At 42.9% G+C, this 27,698-nt stretch overlaps 1 protein-coding gene across 3 annotated transcripts in view; it reads left to right on the forward strand.

Moving 5' to 3' along the window:
• Window positions 1–22,676: 22,676 nt before the first annotated feature.
• LOC135489212 (uncharacterized) overlaps window positions 22,677–27,698 on the forward strand; it is a 45,682-nt gene continuing 40,660 nt past the window's right edge. For all 3 annotated transcript variants that reach the window (XM_064774455.1, XM_064774457.1, XM_064774456.1), the window contains exons 1-3: window positions 22,677–22,977; window positions 23,301–23,423; window positions 26,657–26,857. In XM_064774455.1, coding sequence (XP_064630525.1) covers window positions 22,896–22,977; window positions 23,301–23,423; window positions 26,657–26,857 — 406 coding nt within the window. In that variant the 5' untranslated portion in view covers window positions 22,677–22,895. The remainder of the gene's footprint in view (window positions 22,978–23,300; window positions 23,424–26,656; window positions 26,858–27,698) is intronic.

The following is a 27,698-nucleotide window of genomic DNA, read 5'->3' on the forward strand; positions in this document are numbered from 1 at the left end:
GGTATAATCATGTACCCCCAGAAGTAGCATGGCTACATCCTCCTCCCAGCCGGAAATGATTTCCCCTGAAATCACCTTATATCGGAACTAATAATCGGAACTAATAATCGGAACGATAATTCTATTTTAAACTTCGTGAAATACTTCGGATAAAATGTCTCCTCATATGAATCATACGCGCGGAATATATACTCTGAATAAGAATGTCTTTCAGACGGATGACACTTAGCGTAATACTCTGAATAAATGTTCTTCAGGCGGATTGTACTCGCGGAATGTTCTAAATAAAACGTCCTTAGAATAATCTCAGAAATGTCAATGAGAAACTTCATTTCTAATCTACATAGTCCAAAATGCATAAAAAAAAAATACTTGACAAGCGCAGTTAACTATCAACGTTATTGTCACGAAATTCTAATCATCTAATGTTGCAAAAATCATCATCTTCTTAGTGAACTAATATCTCAAAAGTCCAATCATTCACTAAGCTCTACAAGCTCTACAACACATAGACCTTTAACTGTTATCAAAAGTAACGAATTCAAAATACCTAGTCGTATATACGACTTATCAACATATAGCAAGTACCAATATATATATATACAAACAGTCATACAAGACAACCCATGTTATCTTGAACAACTAAAACATGTAAACTGTTCACAACACGAATTAAGTCCCACTCATCAAACCACGATTTGCAACAAGCATTGACGACCTCTGATAACTGAACTGAACGACTTTAACCATTGACGAGTATTTAAACTCATCCAAACAATGACATAGGACATATTGTACAAATACCAGATTCGGACCACCGAGCTTATGAAAAAAACCGACACCGCCTTATATAAAAACTCTCCTCTGAGACGCTCCACATCGAAAAGAAAGAAACAAAACATACCAAAGATTCATGAGCTACTTCTAACACAGAAGCAATCTCAATATACCTGAAGATACAATGCCAATCATGCAGTGACCCAAACAGGATGCAACAACACCATCAGAATCATCATTATTCCAACGGCAAACTCTCACATAGGAATTATTACTTTTCCCAGTAACCAGATGATGTCATGGAAATGGACCATTTTTAATAGGGCCGACATCAAACAACCATCAAAACTTCTAAATTCAAGAAACAACTTGACCTCCTAGACGCTTTAACAACTAGGTAAAGAAGCATGTGGAAACACAGAGAATCAAATTCAAAACAAAACTATGAATCCATATGGATTTAAGAGCAACAAACCGATAACAACCGAAAGCAGCTCGAATACAAATCAATGAATACAATTCTTATAGACGATGGAACGATCAGCAAAATAATTTCAAGCGAATGTCAATTTTTCACCCAATGAACTTACTGGGTAATCCTTTCCAATTTGTCCAAAATGTGATATAACATCACCATCTTGTCTGGTTTCGCAGTCTGTTCATTGGTGTCAACGCCCTGCTGGTTCAGAAGCGGATTACCCGGTTGCCAGTATTGGAACCGATCTGGGGGCTGTTTCCTCCTTGCAGGTCTACCACGCTGCTCTTCATCCTCCTCCGACTCTGATTCAGTGGATTCTGGCTGTGGCCTGACATAAGCGTGTTCTTCAATATCTGAGTCGGATGACTCATCATCCAGTACACTGTTGTGCTCCCCTCCATCTTCCTGAGAAGTTGGTTCAAGCGGCGGTGGAGCGACCTTCTCCTTAGGCTTGGGATTCGGTGTGTGAACATCTGTTAGAGGCAAGAATCCACAAGGGAGAAGCAAATTACGATGTAGGGTCCTGACCCTCCCATGGCCATCTTCACGACGAACCCGGTAGACAAGTGATGCTTCGCCTCCAGGATGGCTCTCGACAATGTGTGGATCGGGCAACCAGCGATTCGCTAACTTGTGTTTTCCTCTGATAGAAACGTTGCGGACTAGGACGCGGTCACCTACAGCTAAAGTGGACTGTCGCACCTTCTTATCATATCGCTGTTTGTTGGATTTATTCCTCTTTTGGGAATTTTCGCTAGCCAGTTGATAAGCCTGATCCAATGTCTTCCTAAGGTCCTTAACATAGGTTGATGTAGTGCCTCCGTTCTCGTTCAGATCCTGGTAAGGTAATTGGAAGTACCAATCTATTGGCAGTCGTACCTGACGCCCAAACATGAGTTCGAATGGGCTGTAACCAGTGGCGTCATTCCGTGTGCAGTTGTACGCATGGACTAACGGCTTCAAGTGCTTTGACCACTCAACCTTCTTTGGCTCGTCCAGCGTTCCAAGCATTTCGATTAGTGTCTTATTAAACCTTTCAACCTGCCCGTTACCCTGAGGATGGTAAGGCGTGGTGAGAGAACCCTTAACACCAACTAGACTGGCCAACTCCTTTGCTAACGAACTGGTGAAACTCGCTCCCCTGTCGGAATGCAAGCGAGTTGGAAAACCGAAATCCAGGAAAAAGTCTTTGTATAACACGCTCGCTACCTGTTTGGTCGTTTGGTTCTTGGTTGCAACCGCACGAGAAAAACGTGTGAAATGATCGGTGATCACCAAAACATCCGACTTACCTGACCTGTCAGACTCGAGTGACAAAAAGTCAATGCATACCAAATCCATTGGACCGTTTGATTGTAGAGCACCCATCGGAGCACAGTGTTGCTCTGGTGTCTTTCTCAAGACACAATTCTTACACTGACGGCAATGACCAACAACATCCTGTTCCATATTTGGCCAGTAAACACGAGATCTAGCCAACGCAGTTGTCCGATCAGGTCCGAAATGACCGACATCATCATGCACCCCTTTAAGAGCACGTAATCTAAGTGATTTTGGAACAACCAACCTCACAACTGACCTATCCGACAGAGTGGACTTTTTGTAAAGAACGCCATCGTTCAAAACAAAACTCTTGTGCGACCTCAACATGGTTTGGACCTCTTTAGATTCAGCCTTCCGCTGAGTTGGACTTGGCATTTGTTTGGAGAGTGTGATACCACGTATTTTTCTGATACCATCATCACCCATCTGTGCATCGCGTAACTCACCTAACGTGAGTGATGGAAACTGTTGGGACTCAATGTCCTGCATGACAGCTGAACACACAGGAATTGTCTCTATGGCGGGAATACCGTCTGCCTCCATTACATAGGTACTAACTTCCGCGAATGTAGAGAACTGTGACGCTTCAACAACCTCGGAATCCATGTGTTGTACCCTATCCAGAAGACTCGCGATACGCCTGTTTTCCCTAACCTGGTCAGGGTCAAGTTCCCCGTCCTCACCATGAGGGATACGTGAAAGTCCATCTGCATCGGCGTTTTTACTCCCAGCCCGATACGAGATTGTGAAATCATAATTCGCCAATTCAGCCAACCACCGGTGACCCGTTGCATCTAACTTAGCTGTTGACAAGACATAAGTCAGTGGGTTGTTATCAGTGATGACCCGAAAGTTTGCACCATAGAGAAAATCGTGGAACTTATCACAAACGGCCCACTTGAGGGCTAGAAACTCTAACTTGTGGGCAGGGTACTTCTTTTCAGAAGGTTTAAGACTCCTGCTTGCATAGCAAATTGGGTGGAGCTTACCATCCCGTTCTTGATAGAGAGCAGCACCTAACCCAATACCACTAGCGTCCGTGTGAAGCTCATAAGGCTTGGTGTAATCTGCGACGATAAGTGTGGGTGCCTCCACAAACTGCCCTTTCAGAGTAGTGAAAGCCTGCTCACATTGAGCAGTCCAACTCTCCCCGAATGGTACTCTAACAGCCTGGTGGTCGGTCCCGATCTTATCATTAGATTTCCTGCAAACATAACCCTTTAACAACGCATTTAAAGGGTCCGCTATCTTAGAAAAATCCTTCACAAACCTCCTATAGTAACTACAGAAGCTTAGAAAACTCTTCAGTTCACGCATATTCGACGGACGGGGCCAATCTTTCACTGCAGATACCTTCGAGGGGTCAGTCTCCACTCCCCGCTCTGAAATCATATGTCCAAGATATTTAACCATCCTGCGAAAGAAAGAACACTTCTCCGGCGACAACTTGAGTTTGAACTTACTCAGACGCTCGAACACCTTCCGTAACCTAGCTTCATGCTCCTCCAACGTAGCAGAAAAAACGATCAAATCATCTAGAAATGCTAAAACCTCCCTCAAATTCATGTTCCCGACGCATTTCTCTATCAACCGCTGAAATGTACTAGGGGCGTTGGAGATGCCTTGGGGCATACGGACCCATTCATAGAAACCAAGAGGACAAATGAAAGCTGTTTTAGAGGAATCTGAAGGTTTCATCCTGACCTGGTAATACGAAGATTTCAAATCCATAGTTGAAAACCACTTGCACCCTGAAAGCTTTGTGAAAGCGTCTTCGACCCTAGGTAAGCTGTAAGCATCGCGAACTGTGCGACTGTTCAAACGCCTATAATCACAAGTTAAACGCAATGAACCATTTCGCTTCCGACATAGGATGATAGGCGAAGCGTACCGACTAGAAGAATCCCTAATGACACCAGCATCCAGTAACCCTTGAATGTGCTGACGCGCATCCTCAATGTCTGCGGGTGGAATGGGACGAGATCTTTTCCTAAATGGACGAGAATCCGACAAGTTAATCTCGTGCTCAACATCTATGGCCTCCCCAAAATCCATGTCATGTTTTGAGAAAATGTGATCGTATTCCTTCAACAAAGACAGTGCTCTATCCTTCCACTCAGACGAAAGTGATGGATCAAATGAGTCATGATCAAACGGAAATTTGGAATCCTCAGTCTGGGGAACCTCACCAGACTTCTCAGCAATAGTGGAAACATTGCATGTAGCATCCCCCAAACCCATATCATTCGCAGTATCCTTTCCAACAGGACAAACCCACTGAGGCAAGAACAACTCCGCGATGACGGTTTTAGGCTGAATTGTGATTGTGCGCTCTGATAAATTCCGTACAGGGACTCTAATCTTTGGCCTAACTGTGCCTGGAATTGTCAATAGGGCACTCTCTACAAACAAACCTCCCTGAATTCGTGTATCCTCGCTGTGATCGAGATACGCAGGATATGGACTCTTTGCACCTTTAACATTCGCTATACAAGACACAAAGGCTGATGCGCCAGGTTCTAAGGTGACGCCCTTGTCGTCTAAAATCCTAACCTTACCCAGGCGACCAGTCTCACGATCACAAAAAGACGCCGAAACCTTTACAGAATGGTGCAACTTCTGCACCGAACCAGGTAACTTCGAAAGTTCACCAGGACAATTCCTCAAGATGTTCGTCCCAACCAACACAGGGACATCCTTCGAATACTGGGTGTCCGGACAGACGAAAACAAGTGAACTCCCAGCCTGAGTCAGGGAATCAGATTGTAAAGCACCAGGAAAATGTACCACGGCCTCTATAAACCCGAGATAAGGAATGAGATGACCACCTGCACCAGTGATGTTGACAATACAGTCCAACCCTCGTAACTCGTATGTGACCGCCAAGTGCTTCCTATAAAAACTCTCAGACACGGTGCTGACTTGCGACCCGCTGTCGATCAGACACTTGGCGCCAACACCACCTATGAATAACTGAGATTCCAACCGCTCCCCTATTAAACGAGAGAGCAAGTCTCTAGAATCAGACTGATGGGCAACATCACCCTGGGCCTGCGCTTTGCCCGAAGCGCAAACCCCAGTTAGTTTCCCTGGTTTTGGCGGGAACTCCTCTCGGCTCGCTCCAACAACCTTTGCTGGACCAGCTGAGCATTTGGCTGTCCTGTGCAGTCAGACATATAATGTGAGTCTAAGCCACATCGATAACAAAAACCTCGTTGCTTCTGTCTTCCTACAGGCGCCGGCGGCTGATCTCTTCCCGGGGGCCTATTCTCAGGTGGGGCTTTGTCTCGTGCTCTCCCTCGTCCCGCACCATTGGACGGCGCAAATCCCTTCATCGTGTCAACAAGTGTCTTCGTGTGAGCGTTGAGGGCTTGTGCAAAGACGTCGCTTAGCTTCTCAATATCTGATTTCTCCGGCAAAGCAGTTGCGGCAGCTGACTTTACATGGGCAACCTTGCTTTTCTTGGACTCGCCTGGCTCGTTCTGGCGGGATATTCTGTCAGTCTTTTCCTTTTTCTTCAGTTCTGCTGCTTTTACTGCCGAGAACAAAGCGCAGAACCCTGGGAACTTATCCGGCTGCGACTCGATGTTAAGGCCTTGGAGCAGTAAATCGTCGCAGCAACCCTGACAAAATTGTTTCCGTAGCGATGAATGTTCGGTTTCTGTTGGGAGTTCTTTTGTGTCAATGACTTGACGCAACAAGCGTTGCAGCCGCTGAAGGAAATCAGCACAAGTCTCATCCTTGCGCTGAACAGAATCGTAAAACCTCATCAAAAGGCTATGGCCATCCCAAGGTGGACCATAAGCGACCTGCAAGACCTGAAGGATCTCTTCGAATGAAGCGTCAGGGCCTAAACTCCTGACCAAACCAGCAGCAGGTTGGACCAGACTCTGTACCACTATAGATATTTTAACATCCGCTTCCAGTCCTACCTCATCTTTGATCTTTTCAGCCTGGAACTTCCAGGAATCAAAGTCAAGTTCGCCAGAAGATGGGGACTTTTTTCCAGAAAAAGATTTGAGACGCCTCATCAAGGCCCGCTCATCAACCCTTGTGCTGAGCGACGGCAGGACCACCTCCCACAGCTCCATTGTCATCATCCCCAGCCATATTGTGAAAAAAAGTGGGATACCTGGGCAACACCATAAGGGTAAAAAAACACTGACTGGGTCACTGCACAATGCTACCTGTGAAAATCCTGGGAGTATAATTACAGTACTCCCTATTTGAAACCAGTAAAACCTCTACACCTGAGTTGCATTTCTAAAGGACCCAGGAAGCAATCCTACAAACAATGCCAGCGGCACTTCTCAGAAGTCAACCTGATACAAAGGACTCAAAGTACCTAGGATTCAACCACACCCGACAAAGGCTGACCATGCCGAAAAACTACAATGGCCCTTATACAAATAATCCAAGGTAGCTCAAACAAAATGGAGCACATACCATTGAACTTAAAATCTGATGAAGACAAGAATGTGTGTGTTTCGAAATACCACTCTCAACATTATGGATTAATGCCTGCTTGTACAGAGAGGGTTGTACAAGTTTGACCAGATCAATCCACCTCTAATTTTAACGGGACAAAACATTTGAAAATATTATGCCCCACGTTGGGCGCCAAATTTGTAGCCACACTTAGCCTTCAAGCTCAACGTGTGGTGGGGTTCAAACACACTAAAAAAGGGAACACGCACAACTTCTTGTCTAAATCTATCATTGTTAAAACATATCAATACAAGGGGTTAATAATCATAACTTATTTACAAAATTAATACTTAATTGAACTATTTAAACATTGTTCTTCCAATCGCCGGAATAGATGAACCTTAAAGTCTGGCAATACCGCGCACAGGTACTACACATGAATGATCAACGCGAAAGGATAATGTCCGCGCGCGCGACGCGAGTATGCATACGCGAGGGCCCTATATATATATAATGGTAACGAAGAAGCTCTCACCAGCTGAACGGTCCGATCGTATCCGACATATCCATCATACCTCCGAAACTCTGTATATAAACTGACTATCACCAGCCTTAACCACACATCTCGTATATATACGTCTAGCCGCCAAGCAGACACGTCTTGCCTCTCCCTGTTCCTCCGAACAACAACGTTCTTACAATACAAGTAACAAATCGCAAAAGATTAATAAAGAGCCAATTGTTCTCTTAATCTTAAGCTGGCCCCGGCCAAGGGCGCAATGTTCCCTGGGGGTATAATCATGTACCCCCAGAAGTAGCATGGCTACATTAGCTTTTTTATTTCAGCATACTGCCCCGAAATGGAAAACAATTTGAACACCTGGTTCCTTGAGCGCCGAAGACTTGGTTTCCCTGTTTCCGGTGAGGATATTAAAGGGCAAGCTGGAAGAGAATTTCGGCAATGATGGGCAGAGCTTCCGAACGAAACGAAGGCCGAAAGACAAGAACAGAGACCCCTGCGATACCTTTTCCAAGCATCTGCACATTGGCTTAGCAACTTTATGGAAAGGTGAGTTTTATTCCGCTGTTGCATGGATCGGCCTTACTATGGATTGTATGCGGTGAATTTTAACAATATGCAAATTCCATTTTAGGAAACAAATCAGCTATCGAAGGAAGACCACAGATTCAAGAGGGTTACCTGACAACGCCCAGGCTTTGGTTGCCGACTACCGGGGAGATTTTGCCGACCTCATCAGAGACGCTGATTTTGATGTCATCATGAACATGAATGAGACGTTCGTGTTGTTTGATATGGTGCCAAGATCATTAATGGAAGCGACTGGGTCTCAGAATGTTGACATTAGATCATCCCAAGGCAACCCGAAACTTGGATGCACGGTGACTCTAGTAGTTACGACAGACGGACGAAAAGGACGAGCCGAGGTCAACTTCAGAGGCTTGGCACCAGATGGTGACGTCATGCTGCAGCTTCAGGCGGATGCTCCAGACAATGTGCTATTGGCATAGAATACAAGTCCGTGCTTGTAGTACAGGACATGTACCTGACGTCATCAGTGTTGTCATTGACGGTCATTCTAGTTAATGGTAGTATTTTTTAGGAAAAATCAGAATTTCTATGACTATAATTATTATAGGTTTGTCATGGATGGAACCAAAACATTATGCGTGTCTGACTGTTCAGAAAAGTAATTTTAATGTTCATACTTGTTGTTTATTTTTCCAGGTAACTGGTAGTCCACAGGATTGGGCCCGACACCAATCGCTAATCGAGTGGTTGCAGGCCCTGATTGTGCCATTTGTAGCAGGGGCCACGTTCCTGTTACTTTTAGACAGGTATCCGGCGCATCGAAATAAGCAATTTCGTGATGCAATCACCGCAGAGAATGGGACAGACACTTTCATCCCAGGACGATGTACTTCGCTGCTGCAGCCCTTGGACTTGACCGTAAACAGGAGCTTCAAGTGTCACCTGAGGACCATTTGGAGAGTGTGGAAAATCGGCCACACCCATGATCAAGAACATTGTGAGCGGATCACCAGGCGGGATGTGGTCAGGATGATCAGCCTCGGCTGGGAAAGGGTCACACAACAGACGATTATGAACGGTTGGAGAGCCAGTGGCCTAGTTACTGAGGACGATGACGAAGTCGGGGAGGGGGTAGAGATGGTAAATGATGAGCTTGAGCAGTTTGTTGAGGGGATTGAGTTTTCGGAAGGAGAAGAGGATGACGATGTTTTTGATGATGACGTGTAAATCCCGTTTGGATAATAAAATTGATTGGTAAATTGATAAGTAAATCTGTTCTTTAATTTATTCGTTGACAGCAAGACTTCTTTATTGGGACATTCTGCAGACCCATGAAGCTGGCTTAATCATAGACCCTAGATTAGAAATTTCTGGTCAACGAACACTATAGGCATACAATGAGGACGCTAGTTGTATTGTATTCATTCATTCAGTACAGGACTACCCCATGTCAATGTTCATGTCTCTTATCCACTTACGTGGAAGGCATTGGCATTGACCACGAAAAGGGAGTCAATTATCAGCTGTGGCTGTTCTTTCTAATGTTCGCCTGCCACCAGTAAATTCGGCCTATTCATTCGACTTAGTCATTTTACGATTCAGCCGCGCTCGGTTAAGTGGGAGAAGACAGTATATCAAAGGACAAAGCACACATTTACCAATCGAAAAGATAAATTTGGCATATTGGGTCAAAATGATTCTATATAGGTTTTCAGTGTATTTTATGTGGCGAAAAAGGCAACATACAGCTGAATATTCGAGTATGCCACGCCACATCGAAGAATTGACTGAACTCGTAAGATTGTAAGGGGGAAATAGAGCAAATGTTCGGATTTGCTTCAAACATATCATTTTCAACCTCGAACACAGGTTTTTAATCGGTGCGAATTTCAAACTGGGTGTGCATAAAGAACCTTATTGCAGATAAGGTATACCCAGGACCAAGGATTGTTGGTCACTGTTCAAGACGTGTGGAATTTGTGTTTTTGCGATACTCGCTAATTACGAAGGATATGCGCAGTCTCTTTAATCACCTCGATCGACGTAGGGCCTATAGCGTGTTGCAATGACAACAATGGCATGTAATTCTTGCTTAAAAAGAAAGGATTTTCGCGGCAGAATGTTTTCGCAATCATGACCTACTCGGGAAATTTGTGAAAACATCCTGAACGCGAAATTTTCCGTAAAGACAGGCATATTTCGGGAATTGATCAATAACGATTTGATTGTCGAAGTGATATTCTAAAATACATTGGTATCACAAATCATAGTTAGCCTCTTTCTGTTTGCGGAACTGAGAGTTTTTTGGTAACTCAAAAATAACCTCCTGGGTTATGTTAAAATGCAGAATTTTGCATGGCACGTGCGTTCATGAATATCTCAAATGCATTTGTGCACAAATTACATACGCTAAGACTGCTGTCAGCGGTGACCCCAAACATTCGTCGTTCAAATGCTAGTCACATCAACTGAAACCAAGGACGTTTTATACAGGCTGGTCCAGAACTATTTTCCCTCACACAATGGATACAAAATAGAATTCTATTGTCGAAAGGAAAATAATTCTGGGCAAGCCTGTAGAGCGTACACGTAATTCACAAGAACATATATCAAAGGACAAAGCACACATTTACCAATCGAAAAGATAAATTTGGCATATTGGGTCAAAATGAAAAAAAGGGATGAACCCTAAAAAAATTCCTACATAAGGTTTTTAACGGTTTTAGTAGCATTTGTGATCAAGAACAACATATCAAAAAATCTAGGAGATTCTAATCACCGGAAACATGTTTTTTCAAGATAGCGTCCAAGATGGCAGCCGAGACATACAAACGACTATAACTCTCTTAATATTCATGCTAGAGCCTCAGTTTTGATGGCTTTACCTAGGTTTTCAGGGAGAAGGAAGCCATTGGGCCTTTTGAAAATGCAATTAACTGATTTGTTCATTGTAAAATCCAATATGGTGGCCTAGATGGCCGCCATAAACTGGTAAAAGGACTTCAATGTCAATTCCCATTTTCAGAAGATTTTTTTTTCTATCCTGGTAAGTAATTAATACCTATTGCGCATGCCATATTCTACTGTGCTGTCATCTATTACTAGACTTCTTGTTGAAACAATATATCTCAATTATCCTGATGCGATCGCTGAAGACGTCGGTAGGTTTAACACGCGGAAGCGGAATGACAGAAGATCAGCGATCATTGTGGACAATGTCAACTCCAGTAACGTCGGAATACAATCAAGCTATGCAGGAATTCAACGAACTGACTGACACCACAAGCGAACAATATAAATGAAATGGCCAGGGCCATTGTGCTCACCTCATGTGGAGGAAAGATGGATAAAGAGCATGGTATTGTGTCATGTAGTGTTAGGTTTGATGTAGGTCCAAGCAATTACAATTTCCCCAAAATGGCCAATTTACAGTACATTCGACCTCTGTGACCTTGAAAAGTAGGTCAAATCAAAGAAGACCCGGGTGACACATTGGGTGATTTCAAAGTTGGTTTTGGTTTTAGTGTTGGGTGTTAGTGTCAGTTTTATTCTTAATTTCTACCCCTAAAAACCTATGTCTGGATAAGACCAATCCGAGGTTTTAGTTTAACACCAACACCTGGTTTTATCTAAACACCTAAAACCTGGGCTGAAACTAAGAAGAGGTTTTATTCTGCAGGTAAAACTAACACCAAGATGATCTTGAAGATGGACAGAGATAAAACCTTAGAAAAACCAAACACGCATGTGTTTCGGGTGTTTCCCTATTGTAACCGCTTCCGATCTATATAAATTTGGTCTTCTTCTTTCACGTCCATCATCATTCCTATCAGCGTTCAAAATACCAGCAACTACTTCTTGAAATGGTACGAACAACATGATTTTTTTTTTCTGAACACCAGCACCAACTTTGAAATCCACTCAGTGTTAATGCCTAAGGTGTTAGTTTTATTGGTAATACAAAATGCACTACAAATCTTCCAAATATAACACCGAGCTGGGATTAAGATCAGACCTTGGTGTTCCAATTGGTTTCAGTGTGAAACTAAAACCTAATTTGAAATAGGATAATGCTAAAACTGAGTGTCAAAACTAACACCAGAACTGATTTCATTTCTGGTGTTGTGGAGAGTTTTAGTTTTAATCCCGGTGTTAGATTTTGACACTAAAACCATCCCTTAGTTTTAAGCTTAAACCGGACATAATGCTAAAACGAACAAACACCGACTTTGAAAAAGGATGAAACTAAAACCCACTTCATTTCAATGCTGGTTTAATCAAGGGTTTTAGTGTTCCATTTAGTTTTAAAACTAAATCTAAAAACTGACTTTGAAATCACCCATTGTATGGTTGTTAGAATTAGATGTACCTATGATATAAAATTGGTGCCAATCGGGCAAGTCATTACTAGGAATAATGGCATTTTGAAGAATTTAGGATTTGGCCCCATCCCTGGAGGCCAAACGGCAAATCAGATCGCACCAAACTTCGGTACCTGAGATCACCTGACCAAGGGGTACATGTGTACTTAATTTGTGATCAATAGTCATTGCAGTTAAGAAACGTGCCATAGTTACGGCCTGACGGCAAATTTACGCCATTTGACCTCTGTGACCTTGACAAGAAGGTCAAATTAAAAACCTGTGTGACATATACTGTATGGTGGTTAGATGTACCCATGATATCAAATTGGTGGCAATCGGGCAAGAAGTTAAGGAATAATCACATTTTTAAGGTTTTTGGATTTTGCCCCCTGGTGGTCAAGTGGTGAATCATATTGGACCAAACTTCGGTCCCTGAGATCACCTGACTAAGGGGTAAATGTGTACCAAATTTGGTATCAATAGTCATTGCAGTTTAGAAACGTGCCATCGTTACATCCTAACGGCCAATTTACACCATTTGACCTCTGTGACCTTGAAAAGGAGGTCAAATCAAAAACCCGGAGGATATATGATGCACCTTTGCTAGAAGTACCTACCATATTTTTTTCAAAATTTCCCGACTACTATTAAGGGAGATATTGCATATTTTCACTTTTAACGTTTGGCCCCCTGGTGGCCAAACCATGAAACGAATCAGACCGAAACTTGGTCTCCAAGGTGTCATTACATAAGGGTACATGTGTACCAAGTTAAGTTTCAACTCAATAGCTCTAACAGTTACGAAACGTGCCCTGCTAACGGACGACGGACGACGACGACGACGGACGACGGACGCCACGGTATGGGATAAGCTCACCTCTGCAAAGAGGTGAGCTAAAAAGCGACACAGGCCAGGGTTCAGAGAGATTCTTCTGATCTTCAGAAACTGAAGGCATCACTGCTTGCTTATTTGCCCTTTTCTCAGGATTCCACCAGGAGGAATTTTGTGAATGGTGTTGTAGCCGATGGAGAGGTTAATGTGCATCATTTCGAAGCGGTTGGAAAGGTCATTACGGATAAAGTGATCGGATAGTCTGTTTTCTCCATTGCTTTTAAGCGAAAGGACAAAGCCAAGACCCATGCAAACATCTCGTCAGTGAAGGTAGCACCTGACAGATCAATAGATCCAGGCTTATTGTTCCAGCGTTTTCTATTTGTTTCAAAACTAGCGGTCCTAACACTTGAAGACGTAATGAGCTATGAGCTCAGTCATTTCCCTCCAGCACTATTTGAGGGAAGAAAAGTGCTCAGGAAACGTGATAAGACTCAACTTGCGAACGCCATCACAGACTAAGCGGCCAAGGCATAGCGTCAAGAAACTAGAGAAGCCACATCACATGCCCAGCCAAAAACTGAACACTACGTTCCGGATGGAGGTTCCTTGCTCCAGCGTCTACCATGGAAGAGAGGAGACACCTACGGCTCCATCGTGCAATCATATACCGAATTTACTGTTCGGCGATTTCCATCAGCAACTGTTGTCTTCGACGGGTACCTAGGTGGTCCTTTAATTAAGGACAACGCACACCAGAGGCGAGGGAAGATTGTGCATCCTGTCGTGAGCTGTACAGAAGACACCGAATTTTCTGGAAAGAAGGATTAGTTTCATTCAAGGGACAGTAACAAACAACAAATGATCGATCTCATCAGTGAAAAACTTCGGGAAACGGGTTGTGAAGTGGTCAATGCCACAGGGGATGCTGATGTTGAAATTGCTAAGTCGGCTGTCCATTCCTCTCTGACACGCTCAACAACATTGATTGGAGAAGACACATATCTGTTGGTCCTGCTTCTTCATAACACGCAACAAGACAGCAGAAATCTGTATTTCCGCTCCGACAAGGCGAATGCTGAGAAAGTGTATCATATAAACGAACTAAAGAGAGTGCTTGGTGACGAATTGTGCTCCAAGTTACTCTTTCTACATGCCTACACTGGATGCGACACGACATCAAGAATCTTGGGTGTTAGTAAAAATTCTATCTTACACAAGCTGGTGAAAGATGATACTCTGAAGAATTGTGCAAATGCATATCTTCTTCCAAAGCAGACTGCAGCAACCATCGAGGACCATGGCTGCCAAGCAATGGCAGTATTCTTTGGTGGCAAGTCAACAGATTCCCTGTCGTCGTTGCGATACAACATACTCGGCAAGAAAGTTGCCACATCCCAATCATTCGTAACGCCAGAACGCCTATCTCCTACAGCTGCGACAACTAAGTACCACTGTCTGCGAGTATATTACCAGATAATGGTTTCGCTATGACAGGAGAGCGATATTGATACTTGTGACTGAGGCTGGGAACGAGAAGGCATTTAATTTGTGCCAATAGAGTCAGACATGAATGCAGCCCCAGATACTCTCTTAAAGGTGATCCACTGTAACTACACCACTGCCTGCACCACTCCTAGGTTCACCTGTCGAAAAAACAATCTGCCCTGTACCTCTGCATGTGGACAATGCCAACTCGGTGACTGTGACAATCCCACAACCAGTCAACGCAGGATGAAGAGGACGAAGAGAATGTTGACGACGACGATGTGATAAACAAAATTGTGTTGTGCACGTTTCTATAGAACTTCTTGAGGACTTATTATTTGGGTGTTCCAAATGATCTTATTTGTTTATTTGACCACTAAACCTGGGAAAAGATACCAGGGTCATGACTTCATTACAAATACTAAGGTAGTTGCAAATGGGAATTGACATAACCACTTGGAGTATTGTGAAAATTGTTATCGCGCAAAGTCCTTTGACCAGGATGGCCAAAGATGGCCGCCATATTGGATTTTACAATGAAGTAATCAGTTAATTGCATTTTCAAAGGGCCCCTTTTGATATGCTTTTCTTGGTCACAAATACTACCAAAAACCGTTAAAAAACCTTTTGTAGGAATTTTTGGGGGTCAAGCCTTATATTGACCCTTATATCTGGCTTCGTTCGGTCAATAGTTCGCAAAAAGTAAATCAATTTTGAAGTAATTGATGACGTCAGCGTCTACTGAACGCCGTTGTGCAGTTTTCTCGGTAAACGGAGCGAGATGGAAAATCGCCGGAAGAAAATCTTGATCTCACAGATTTTAGATACTGAAAAAAGGGCAATTTAGAATTAAAACCGGCGCGGGTTTCGACGGAATTTTAGCAACAAACGAAAGGGTATTGGTATCTCAACATAGACCCTAAGCCACGGATCTAATTCCAAAGCTCAAAAAGCTTTTTTAATTCCTGATCAACGCCTTTTAGCGCCGGAGCTCTGCTGTTGTGGCTCTGCTGTCGGGGGAAAACAGCCGACATGATGTCGGAAGCAAATATTTTTCCCCACGACATCAGAGCTCCGCTGAAAGAGGCGCTGATCACGAAAAAGGGGAATTACGAAAATAGCATATTTAGTCACCTCTCTGATCTGGTGTACGTAGTTCTGCTGCGACAGACACAACCAATGAAATGAGATCGTGTTGCCATGATTACTGTAGCTATGACAAGACAACGTCGGTTTAATGAATAACAACACAACCAGCGTCAATAGTTGTATTTGGTAAAATTGATTCAAAGAAAACGAAGCATGTCTTTTTTGACATCGATTGCTTTGGAAATCGATATCGTGGAATAGAATCCGACACACTACGCATGTTCACATATATAAAGTGTAGTTACGTAGCTATTGCGATGCAGATCATTGAACCTAAAAGCAGACCAGTGCCTTTTGTCACTGCAACCTCTGATCATGATTGCATGCGACAAAAATCGCTCGTTTAGCATGTTTCCGTTGGTCATCGCTTGTACATGTAATTGCACCAGGAATCGATTATCGCGGCTCTCACGGGCCAAAAACCAGATAAGATTTGTATAAGATTTTTAAGATCTTATTCAGTTTTGTGAACATGTGCAAGTGCATTTCGTTTCAAGATTTCTTAGTTAAGATATCAGCTATGTTAATAATCTTGCAAGAACATTCTTACGAATGTACAGTCAAACTATTATTATAGGAAGGCAAAATATATGATCTCTATCGTCTTATCAGTTGTTTAATCGGGTATAGCATATAAACTTCTCAACCACTGTTTCCTACTTTTATCCTGTTTGCATTCTAGCATGGGTTATGTTTCATGAGATTCCCAATCAAGTTGTTTATTGATATGATAATTATGATTAAACGTAAAAAAGACTTTAAAGCGGGTTGGCATTAGAGGACCATTGGCATTATTAAGGGCAATATCACCCAGCTGTCGGCTGCCCAGTCACCTCCTGTTCTACATAAGTAGTTTCCATCAACAAATTGCACAAAAAAGGAAGATTTTTCAAAATCTGGACTGAATTATCACGCTTTTCCGATGTTGACTCCGTTTTGACCCGAGTTAGCTCTCCATGCGTCAACCCTTTCCACGTGGATCGATGCACTAGTAGGGCGTTTCCTGGAGCCATGGATCTACCCTATGACGTTTTGGTGTTGATATAGATTTTTCCGACGTCACGCTAATGGCGCTTGATTACTGCGACGATAAATGGAAATGATGTTGCGTCTTAGGTCTCGTTAGGGAGTTTTTCCCAAATACGCGCGATGATGACGTGCCCCATTAACAGGACGTAACAACTACTTTAAAAGGTAGTTGATAAAACTTGGAATCAGTGAAACCATGTAACCTGTGCTAAACCATGGAATCAGTCCTAAAATGCATAAAAACATGAAATAATGCCATTGGAAGCTAAGGTGGTTACGAATCAATATTTGGAGCTTATTTTTACATGATCAGATCGAAATTTTACGGTAGTTTAGAAATCAGTCGCATTTCCGATTCAACAATCTATATTTTAGAACAACCCAGTCATACCTCGCCTCCAGTGTACATTACTGATCTCCCAAATATGGGCATGCACGTCACGACACGCCCACCACACACCCATAATATGCACCAATCAGCGCTCCGCTTACTACGCCACCACACGGGGCCTAATTGAACTACGGAGCGGTGTGATCATACAGGGTGATACAGAGAAGATTGACTACATCATGCAGTACCGGCTGGCACTTATCCGTACATCTTAAGCATGACAAAAAACGTATAAGAAGATTTATTACCGAAGGATTTAGCCGGATTTTGAAATGAAAAATGAGAAACGAATTCCTTCACGGTGAGCGATTTCGTACATTTTCATGTACACATCGGGATGTAGAGATATTTTCGTGATGTCACCAGTTCTAAGCGGACACATTTTTTAGTGATTCCCGAGTGCATGTTTGTCCTATCTACCAAGCTTAATCAGAGCATCATATATACAAAATGATTCTTAGGAATTAGTCGCAGATCCGTTTTAATATTCCATATTTTGGAAAAACCCAAACGTCCTCCGGGTAGGCCTAGTGACCGGCTAGTGACCTAGGCTTGGTAAGGGCAGTATAGGCCTACCCATGATGTCACTAGCCGGTCACTAGGCCTACCCGGAGGACTGTTCCACCATTTTTTCAAAGAGCCTGCTAATAAATAAGGATACAAGAATTCCCATTTCTTTTACAAGGGAAGCCTTTATTTTAACAATATAGACATCTTCAGCATACGTCCTGGAACCCTAGTTACATTGTATATTGAAATATTGAAAGTCAGTATATTGAAAGTCAGTATATTGAAAGTCAGCTGGGACGAGATTGGCAGTTGGAAGGTTATAAATTGTGGAAGGAACGCACCCGATTTCACGCGGTAATTGCAGTGATTCCACGGTTCAGTACTGACTATTCCATGGTTTCGCACAGGTTACATGGTTTCACTGATTGCAAGTTTTATCAACTACCATTTTAAAATGCGTTTCCAAAGTGAATGCATGAGGACAACCCATTTGTGTCGTATATCACTGGCAACGCCCGATTCCCCTGATTCTGCAGGATGTTAAATCAGGCATTTTATTTCTTGAAATAAATCATAAGCGTCGCATTTGCTTCTAGCTCTGTTCACCATCCCAAACGGCAATATTGCCAATTGGGCCGGACAATCACGAAAAACCCCAAATATTATACATTTCTTCCTCAATAATTCTTACAGAGACCATTCTCCCATGAAAGACAGTTGCTTACGCTACACAAAAACTTTAAAAAAATCTAGGGTCAACCATTGAACTTTTGAGATTATTATGTTGAATTTTGCGAAAAACGCACCAACTGGCACTGGACGGCATTTCAACACGGGGCCGACGCACATCCCAAGTTCAGTGTACACATACGTCGGCAACACCAGTATAAATGCGTAGTTTCTTGTTAGCCGCCTATTGAGTAGCGCTCTAGGTTTCAGAAACTCCAAAAAAACATGTCTTTGCCAAAACAACTGCTGAATCAACACTGACATACTGTAAGGACCGACAAATCAATGATTTTAGAAACTACGGCCGCGCATGGATAAAAAAACACTCCCTAAATGAGACCTTAAGGTAAGGTTGACATTACCCTGACAGCCTTTTTTTAACATATGATAAAACTGCAGCCTCCTACAAGTCTCCTGATACCCGACAATACTGGTTTCCTCAAAAGGAAAGGTTGGAACGACCATCTAGAAATATTATATGTACTATGACAATCTGCTCAAATTGTGTCATACTTAGCATCCCATACGTCGAAATATATAGAACGCCTCAATTGTGCAAAATAATCACGTTCAGGTCAATCACATACTGCAAAACATGCATATTCTTATCCGGAAAGAATCAAGCTATTCATATATTCAACATATATCATATAGAAGCATATATGTTTAGTCCTTGGGCAAGGCAATTCATGCCTTGTGCCACCGCAGTGTTCACATTTGGCGGAAACTGCACTTAAAACAGGTACCCCTTTAAGCGCAACTGGTCTTTTTGCATTCGCGCTGCAAGCAAAACTGACCTTGGGAATGCCGAACAGATTGTATTTTCAGGTAGTCAAGGCATTTCTTTGTAATGTGTGCAAAAAGTCGGACTGGATTCTCTAAGAGGACACCTCCGTTGTCATGAGATACCAAATTTGATGAAAAGGGCCGAGTTTCACCTCGGGCATACTGAAAATGCGTTGAAGAAAACGATGACGCACTGTTGTTTCAAACGGCGCTCTGTTTACCAATATTGCATATTTCATATAGATTTCTGTTGGAAATTATTCAAATTATTCATAGCTACGTGGTTAAGTTGAAATTAATAGTTTCTGAGCTCATGAAAATGTCGTCGTTACGTCTTAAGGTCTCGTTAGGGAGTTTTTCCCAAATGTACGCGATGATGACGTGCCCCATTAACAGGACGTAACATCTATTTCAAAATGCGTTTCCAAAGTGAAGGCATGAGGACAACCCATTTGTGTCGTATATCACTGGAAACGCCCGATTCCCCTGATTCTGCAGGATGTTAAATCGGGCATTTTTTTTCTTGAAATAAATCATAAGCGTCGCATTTGCTCCTAGCTCTGTTCACCATCCCAAACGGCAATATTGCCAATTGGGCCGAACAATCAGGAAAACCCCAAATATTATACATTTCTTCCTGAATAATTCTTACAGTGACCATTCTTCCATGAAAGACAGTTGCTTACGCTACACAAAAATAAAAATAAAATCGAGGGTCAACCATTGAACTTTTGAGAAATGTTGAATTTTGCACAAATCAGCGAAAAACGCACCAACTGGCACTGGACGGCATTTCAACACGGGTCCGACGCACATCCCAAGTTCAATGCACACATACGTCGGCAACAACAGTATAAATACGTAGTTTCTTGTTAGCCACCTATTGAGTAGCGCTCTAGGTTTCAGAAACTCCAAAAAACATGTCTTTGCCAAAACAACTGCTGAATCAACAGTGACATACTGTAAGGACCGAAAAATCAATGATTTTAGGAACTACGGCCGCGCATGAATAAAAAAAAACACTCCCTAATGAGACCTCACGTCCGACGTCGTAACTGTGGGTGCGGCGCGTCATGAATGCAGGATCGGCCAACGCGCGGCCCATATGGAATGCGACAAAACTGTACCGGAACCAGAATGGTCATGGGTCTGCACAAATTTTTTCAGATTCGATGGACATGATGGATATGTGAATTTAGTTCAGAGACACCTTTACTTTAATTTCTTGATTTGTTTCGTGCAATTTTGATTTGTTGCTTGTTGTAAATAACTATACATTACTGTTGTTCTGTAATCTTCTAACAAGGAGGAAATAAAGAAATATATATATCTCCCTCTGTCGTTCCCCCGCCTGGTCTTATTGAACGTAAATCAATCAATAACAGAACCAACACACCCTAGAAAAATGCCAAGTAAATCTTCGCTGACCCTATCGATCGCAATAGAACGCAGAAGGCCCACTACCCTTGTTCGTATACTACTCTAAAACCTCCAATACAAGGAATGGGTCTCCGCCCCCTATCATTACAATGGAGGAGGGATTCTAAAACCTCAATATCGATTTTAAAGAGACGACACAATGGGCATCTTTTATCAGAACAAATGGGCCTACTTTTATCAGTGATGTTGATTTCGTTTTACTGTCAATGTCAGCCAAGATCAGAGCGTGATTATAACACATGTGACTCCATTTGCCCATGCAATTGACATGAAAGAATATTACCTGACTTCTTGGCCCATCCCGATTCAAAACCATTGTATTGATTGGGGGCGGAGCCTCATTCCTTGTATTCGAGGTTTGAGAGTATATTGATTATGTATAGACATAAAGCGGGCCAGGCCCCACATGGAAAATCAACTATCTTTTTTTTAACTAAATTTGGACATGACCCTATAACCCTTTAGGTTGGCAGACACCCTTGCTCGATTCTGCTCAATCTGGTCCTAGCAGGGCTTTTTGGCCCTCGCAAGGCACTCTGTGTGTCTCTGCCCTCGTAGGGCTATATTTTTAAGCCTTCGCAAGGCTGCCCTCGCAGGGCTAAAATGTTATATAAAACTTATACTCAATAACTGCTGGACAAGAACGTAGCCAAAAACCAACACCCAACTCAACAGACCGGGCCTCAAACTTACACCTCAACCGGAGAACCCGAACCACGGCTTCTACCAAACAAGTGATCCACGATCAATGCTCGTTGCGCAGTGTCACTGACAGGTTGAATGGTTTTTGCGCTGAACCTCACAGTCATCATACGGTTGCTGACTGGTCAGTACTCTTTTTAAAATTGAATAGTAAACGTAACTAATTATAGTTATGCTTCACTACTCTGGTAGTTGCTATTGTACTGACTGTGGAATCAGTTGTTTTAACTATCAAAATGGTAATTCTTAGCCATTTCTATTGGTAGCTTTACTACCTTTTTTAGTTGGAATAACTAATTATTGGCTAGTTTTGACTTATTTCACAGTTGGTGCAATAGGAACTACCAATTTATAGTTGATTTTGCTTTTGCTGCTGGAGCCGTGTCCTTATGAACCAAGACTGTCGTTCCATGCCCACGCTTGGAATCCTGACCACTCTAGAAGAGGCTGTGTCCATCGGCCGTTGTCATCTCACCTGTACCAGTGAGCCTTGCCTCAGCCATACCAACAATGTTCCACCTGTATCGCCAAATTCATACTCGAGCTGTTCGATCTTGCCTGCAGCATTCAGGTTCCCACATTCAGAGCTGAACGTTGCGATTCCATGGGACCCTCAATCGGGATTGGGGTAATCACATGAGTTAGCAGACGCTAGCTGACCTGACCATATATACTAACGTCGGGGGGGGGGGGACAAGACACAAAGAAAAATTGCAGCCGAAACCATGAACATCAAAAATAACAAACGGCATGTAGGGCGGGCATGTTATTACTCCTTTCCTGATTAAGGGTTCGATCGAATCTCAATCACACTTCAACTTACTGGCAAGTGTCTTCTATCTCACCAATTAATCATGCTCATCAAGTGATCCCAAGAGGCTTGAAAGCCTCGTGTCTAAATGATCACCAGAACCACTTGCCATAAAAATACGACAACACACAAACCTAGAAAACGAGAAATAGAGGAGTGAAACAAAAATCGACCGCCCGCGAGGACGTTCTGGATAAAAAAGACCAGGTAATACTGGATTCCGCGAGGTGTCGCTTAGGGTGTATCGTATGCCTAGTTTGATCATTATGATTACATACGTGCGGTAAGAACATTTAGATTGACATGACCTATTTATTGTAATCTGTACCGATTTCTATCTGTTCTAAATTCATTTATCAAATTCATACATTATTGGAATACAAGCGCTGATGGTCGTCGTGTAGTTGACCGTTAGTGTGAAGTTAACTTGATCGCATTGGCATCAGGTGAATTCACTAGTTTTCAGCAATAATTTTCTTGAGTCAGCATTTTGATTTGCAGAAAAACATTTGAAAACCTGCCCAACAGTCGGACTTACCGGTCAATGAACCTCAACATTGTTTTTCAATTCGTGTGTCACTCCGTACCTGATTTCGGCCAGACGTGAATGATGAAACGTGGTGCCAAAATGGAAGTTATTTACATCGTTTTTATTTGCTATTTGCTGCAGGCATTTGTGGCTAGTGACGGTAAGTAGGTATTAGCGTAAGGACTTTCTCTGAATGCATGTTCCATGTTCAATAGAGCAATTGAAGTTGAAAAACGTAGTTTCGGTAAAGTGCTTGATATTGCTCAGTGTCCAACCCTTGTCTGGCGTGTCTGGGGAACACTTGTTTGTCCGGCGAGTGTAAACGTGGTATAGCCCTCATGTCTTGCTCTCCTTCGCTGGCTGCGTTTGGTCCTCATGCTAAGTCCTCTTGCGATGGACGTCGGTTATAGTGCAGTCTTGGAGAAAAGGGTTCAGTTGACAAAGTTTCCGAAATGACGTTAAAATGTTTTAATGTTTTTCCAGAGACAGATTGTGGTTGGGGAGTCTGTAGCCAGGGATGCCACGCAGTGAGAGGGACTAAAGTCAACTGCACTTGCAACGAAGGCTTTAGTCGGGAATCCGACAATTTCACTTGTAAATCAAATGGTATGTGCCATCCACTTTTTACTGGTCTTCGCTTAGTGACCAAACATAGTTTGCTCATTTCAGTAGCCATGGTGTCGAAATTAAGTAACTTGTGTGTGTGTCCCTGTAAATTGACGTGGTGCATTAGATTTTGACATTTTTCTTCTGTGTTGCTTATTTCTCGACCTCAGATCCAGAATGAAATGTCCAAGTTTAATTTTTGGTAGTGAAGCATAGATCAATAGAAACAAATTTTAAAAATCGATCAGTAGTTTGCGTTTCAGAGCCTGAACCGTTGCGGCAAAGAATGAATTAAGATAGCCGATATGAAAAATATATTAGGCCGGCTTGCTTATATATTTTGCCAATATATATAGGTGCCAGGGAGATTTTACCTTGATACTACAGTGTAGGTGCATTAAACTCTATGGTCCGTATGCACCAGAGAGGATCAGATCAGATCATTTACACGAGAGGATCAGATCAAGCCTTGAGACCGACTCCATTGAGTCGGTCTCAAATTTTGAGCCATGACTGGTATGCACCAGAGAAGATCAGGTTCAGCTTTACTGATCCGGCTCAGTTGATCTGAGCTTGAACTTGATCTTTCAGTGCAGTGACCTAGTTGTCAATTTCCTGGTTTGAACAGGCTGTGGCACTGGGCCCAGTACATGTTGACTGGGAGAACAGTTCTGTATGCATGTGTTCGCATAGTTGTGAATGCAACCGCTATGTCTGAAAAAGGGGAAAAAACGAAGCAAACCGTACTCCGTTTTAGAAAGAAGCCTTTTATTGGAGCTAATTGATGAACGGAAAGGTATTTTAGATAACAAGAAACATGAATCGATGGCTTCAAGGAAGAAGGAATTGGCATGGGATAGTATTACCACCAAGTACAATTCTGAGCAAAATGTCTGCAGACGTGACAAGGAACAGTTGAAAACATTTTGGAAAAATACCAAAATGAGAGCTAAGAAAGATGTAACCGAAGAGAAACGTGAACGGATGGCTACGGGTGGTGGAAAACAACCTCCAACAGTTGATAGTTTCACCGAACGTGTTTCGACCATAATCCCTTCACAGGTAAAGCCTTTGAAAAACCCGTACGACGATGATGCCGAGATAGAGATCATAGACTCATTCGATGAACTGCGTGACTTGCCTACATCACCAAGCTTACTGTCTCCTAGTTTGGGCTTAGGTGCCGCAACAGGAGCTGAACTCTGTTAATCCTACTCGGCTGCAACAGGACATACTGCAACATCATCTGCAACAATGAAGTCGGCAAGTTCTATCTGCGATGTTGATAAACGTAGTACGACTCCAGTTCAGGCAATGGTTCCGAGTGTCCGCAGATCGCCAGGGGCATTTGTTGTTAGAGCAGGCCCCAGCAAACGTAGTACGACTCCGGTTGAGGCAACGGTTCCAAGAGCAGGCCCCAGCAAAACGTCCGAAACAACTTCCGCACCTGGAAAGGAACGGCTGATCTTACTCGCAAACGAAGAACACGACGTGAAAATGACCTACTGGAAATTGAAAATAGGACATGCAAAACAGGAGCACGATTCCAGGATGCAAATGTGCCGGATGCAGATGGGGATGTTGCAACAAGGTTCTACTTTTATTTACAGTGCAGATCACAGTTGACATACCGAGCTCATCGCACAGGCTGTGCGCAGCCAGTGCGTCCCGATACCATGATGCACAAAACTGGTGCACAGCTGATGTTCTTGCGCGCACCTTGCAAGTGATATGTCAATTGTGACCAGCACATAAACTTGGAAACAGGATATTACCATTTTTACCGCAAAGTTGGTAAATATTTTGAAAACAGTTTTATTTGGAAATTCATTTCATTTCAGAGATGTTACAAATTCTGAAAGATTTAATAAAATTTTTGTAGTATACTCACATCTCCATTGTTTAATTGTTTTGTGCAAAATGTTGCTGAATAAAGGCTCTTCGAAATGCAAGGTCACGGCGATCTGGTGGGGGTGGTGGATCATCTTCATATTCATCTTCCTCCACGTCATTGTTTTCAAAGTCGTCTGCCTCCCGTTGCTGTCTTGCATAATTATGCAGAACTGCTGTTGCAATAATTATGACCAGGCCCCTGTCAAGCTTAACCCGAAGCTCGTTTCTCGAGCAAGGAAATCGCTTTTTCCACACTCCAAACACCCTCTCAATGGCAGATCGCGTACGAGTTTGGAAATGGTTGTATCTTCTGCTTGCCTCATCACGTGGTTCTCTGATAGGTGTGAGAAGATACGTTCGGCAGCCGTATCCTTTGTCCCCGAGAAGTATTCCATAATTTATCTCCTCGTTTTCGAACCTCGTGCACATTGTGCTGTTATAGAAAATTCTGCTATCATGAGTAGAACCGGGCCAACGTGCAACGATATTTGTAAATTCCATGTTTGGCCCACAAATTCCTTGAACGCTAATTGAAAAAGTACGTTTTCTGTTCCTGTAAAATTCGCCATCAATTTTACTTAGACAAGAGATTACCACGTGCACACAGTCAATTAACCCAATGACACCAGTAAATTCCGCAACTTCATAAAACTTGCGACGGAAACGGCGGCCAGTATCTTCGTCTGGAAACTGAATGAATCGTGGACGTAAGTTGGCAATGGCAACTGCTACTCTGTTGATTATACGGCTGACCGAGGACTGGTGGATACCAACAATGTCTCCTTCATCTCGTTGGTACTTGCCGGATGCGAAGAAACGCAATGCCACCAGGAACTGCAAGTACGCTGGTATTGCATGATTCCTGTTTGTAGGGTGCTCAAGTTCTCCCTGGATTTGTTCCATAAATCTGTCATCCGAAACCTCTGCCGGAATTCTTCATCTTGGTACTCCTCAAATGGATTCTGCCGATTCTGACGTCGGGGAAGACGCGGTTGCATGTCTCCTTCATCTAAATTCTCCATGGCATCATACAAGTCAACCAGATCCGCCATGATGGTATTGTACCGTGTGGAATCAACTTGATCCTTATGTTGAGCCGCACTGAGAGCAGGCTTGACTTTTGAATCAAAATGAGCCTGATACTCATGTTGATCCCTTCATGTGCATACCAAAAATGATTTTATCCTGAGTTTGATCTGGATCAACGCTTGATCTGCGGATTATCCTATCTGGTGCATACGGGCCTATTAGTATCAGCAAGTTTAGATCATTGGACTTTAATCCATACCTGGTATCAGTTTAAATTATTCTAGCATGATCCCATTTTCTATCTTTCCCAGATGGGAGGAACCCCTTCCTCATTTTCTCCAGGCGACATGAAATTCTTCGCCTCGACATGAAAACGCGGGTAAACGTGGCGCTGGTTTCTGGTCTCAGGAACACGGTCGCTCTCGACCTCCACTACAAGAAGCAAATGCTGTTCTGGACGGACCAACCTGGAATGACCAATCGAATCTCGAGCGGGACCATTGTATCAGACAGTAAGTCTTTGAAAGATTTTTATTTCCTTTATTCAGAGAGAGTTTAGGAGCCTGTTCGCCCATTGGAGGGCGGTGGCATACTAGTTAAATCGGCCGTGATTTGGCGGCCGCTTAATCATTGTTAAAAGCGTGCCGCTAAGTTTGCCCTGGTAGGCTTATGCAGCAGTCAACCAGATCCCTGTTTGCAGTGATTCATTTCATCAGCTAGACCACTGGTTGCCTTTAAGCGAATTTCGCTCGAGCGATGCAATGACCTTCCCGCGCCTCAGTCGGTTTCAAAGCAATTGATACATCATCAAATCATACGCGAGTTTCTGAATGAGACCCTATTACGGGCTCTATTGTCCACATGTTCATCAGGCCAGCCGAATATATTTTGCTAACTGCTCTTATCTGCACCGAACTTTTAAACAGGATGTGAGAAGGTTTATTTTCACCGCCCGAGAAGTTGTAAAAAGTAGGCTGAATCGCTGGTGGTGCGAAATCCCCCATTACATGCAAATGATGAACCGCATTCAACCGTGCTCCTCGATTGTGCACCTCAGCGGTTAAGCTAATTGAATAGTCTGGTGGGTAACATCTTTTTTTTAGAGATTGACTCTACAAAAACAGTCCAAAGAGGAAATTATTGGTAGGTTTAAATTTCATATTGATACATAATTAATCGTCTTCCTCACATCAAAGTGAATAGCAACTTAGCGAGACTGAGAGGAGATACCAACAGAATGCACGACACTCAATATAGCTACTGCACAGCAGAATTATACATGACTTGTACGCTAATAGCTTATTGCCTAAGTTATAAACTTTCAATCAGAATTTCAATCAGAAACGCTTCTCT

Source organism: Lineus longissimus, chromosome 6 (genome assembly GCF_910592395.1).
Source record: "Lineus longissimus chromosome 6, tnLinLong1.2, whole genome shotgun sequence".
Classification (NCBI taxonomy): Eukaryota; Metazoa; Nemertea; class Pilidiophora; order Heteronemertea; family Lineidae; genus Lineus; species Lineus longissimus.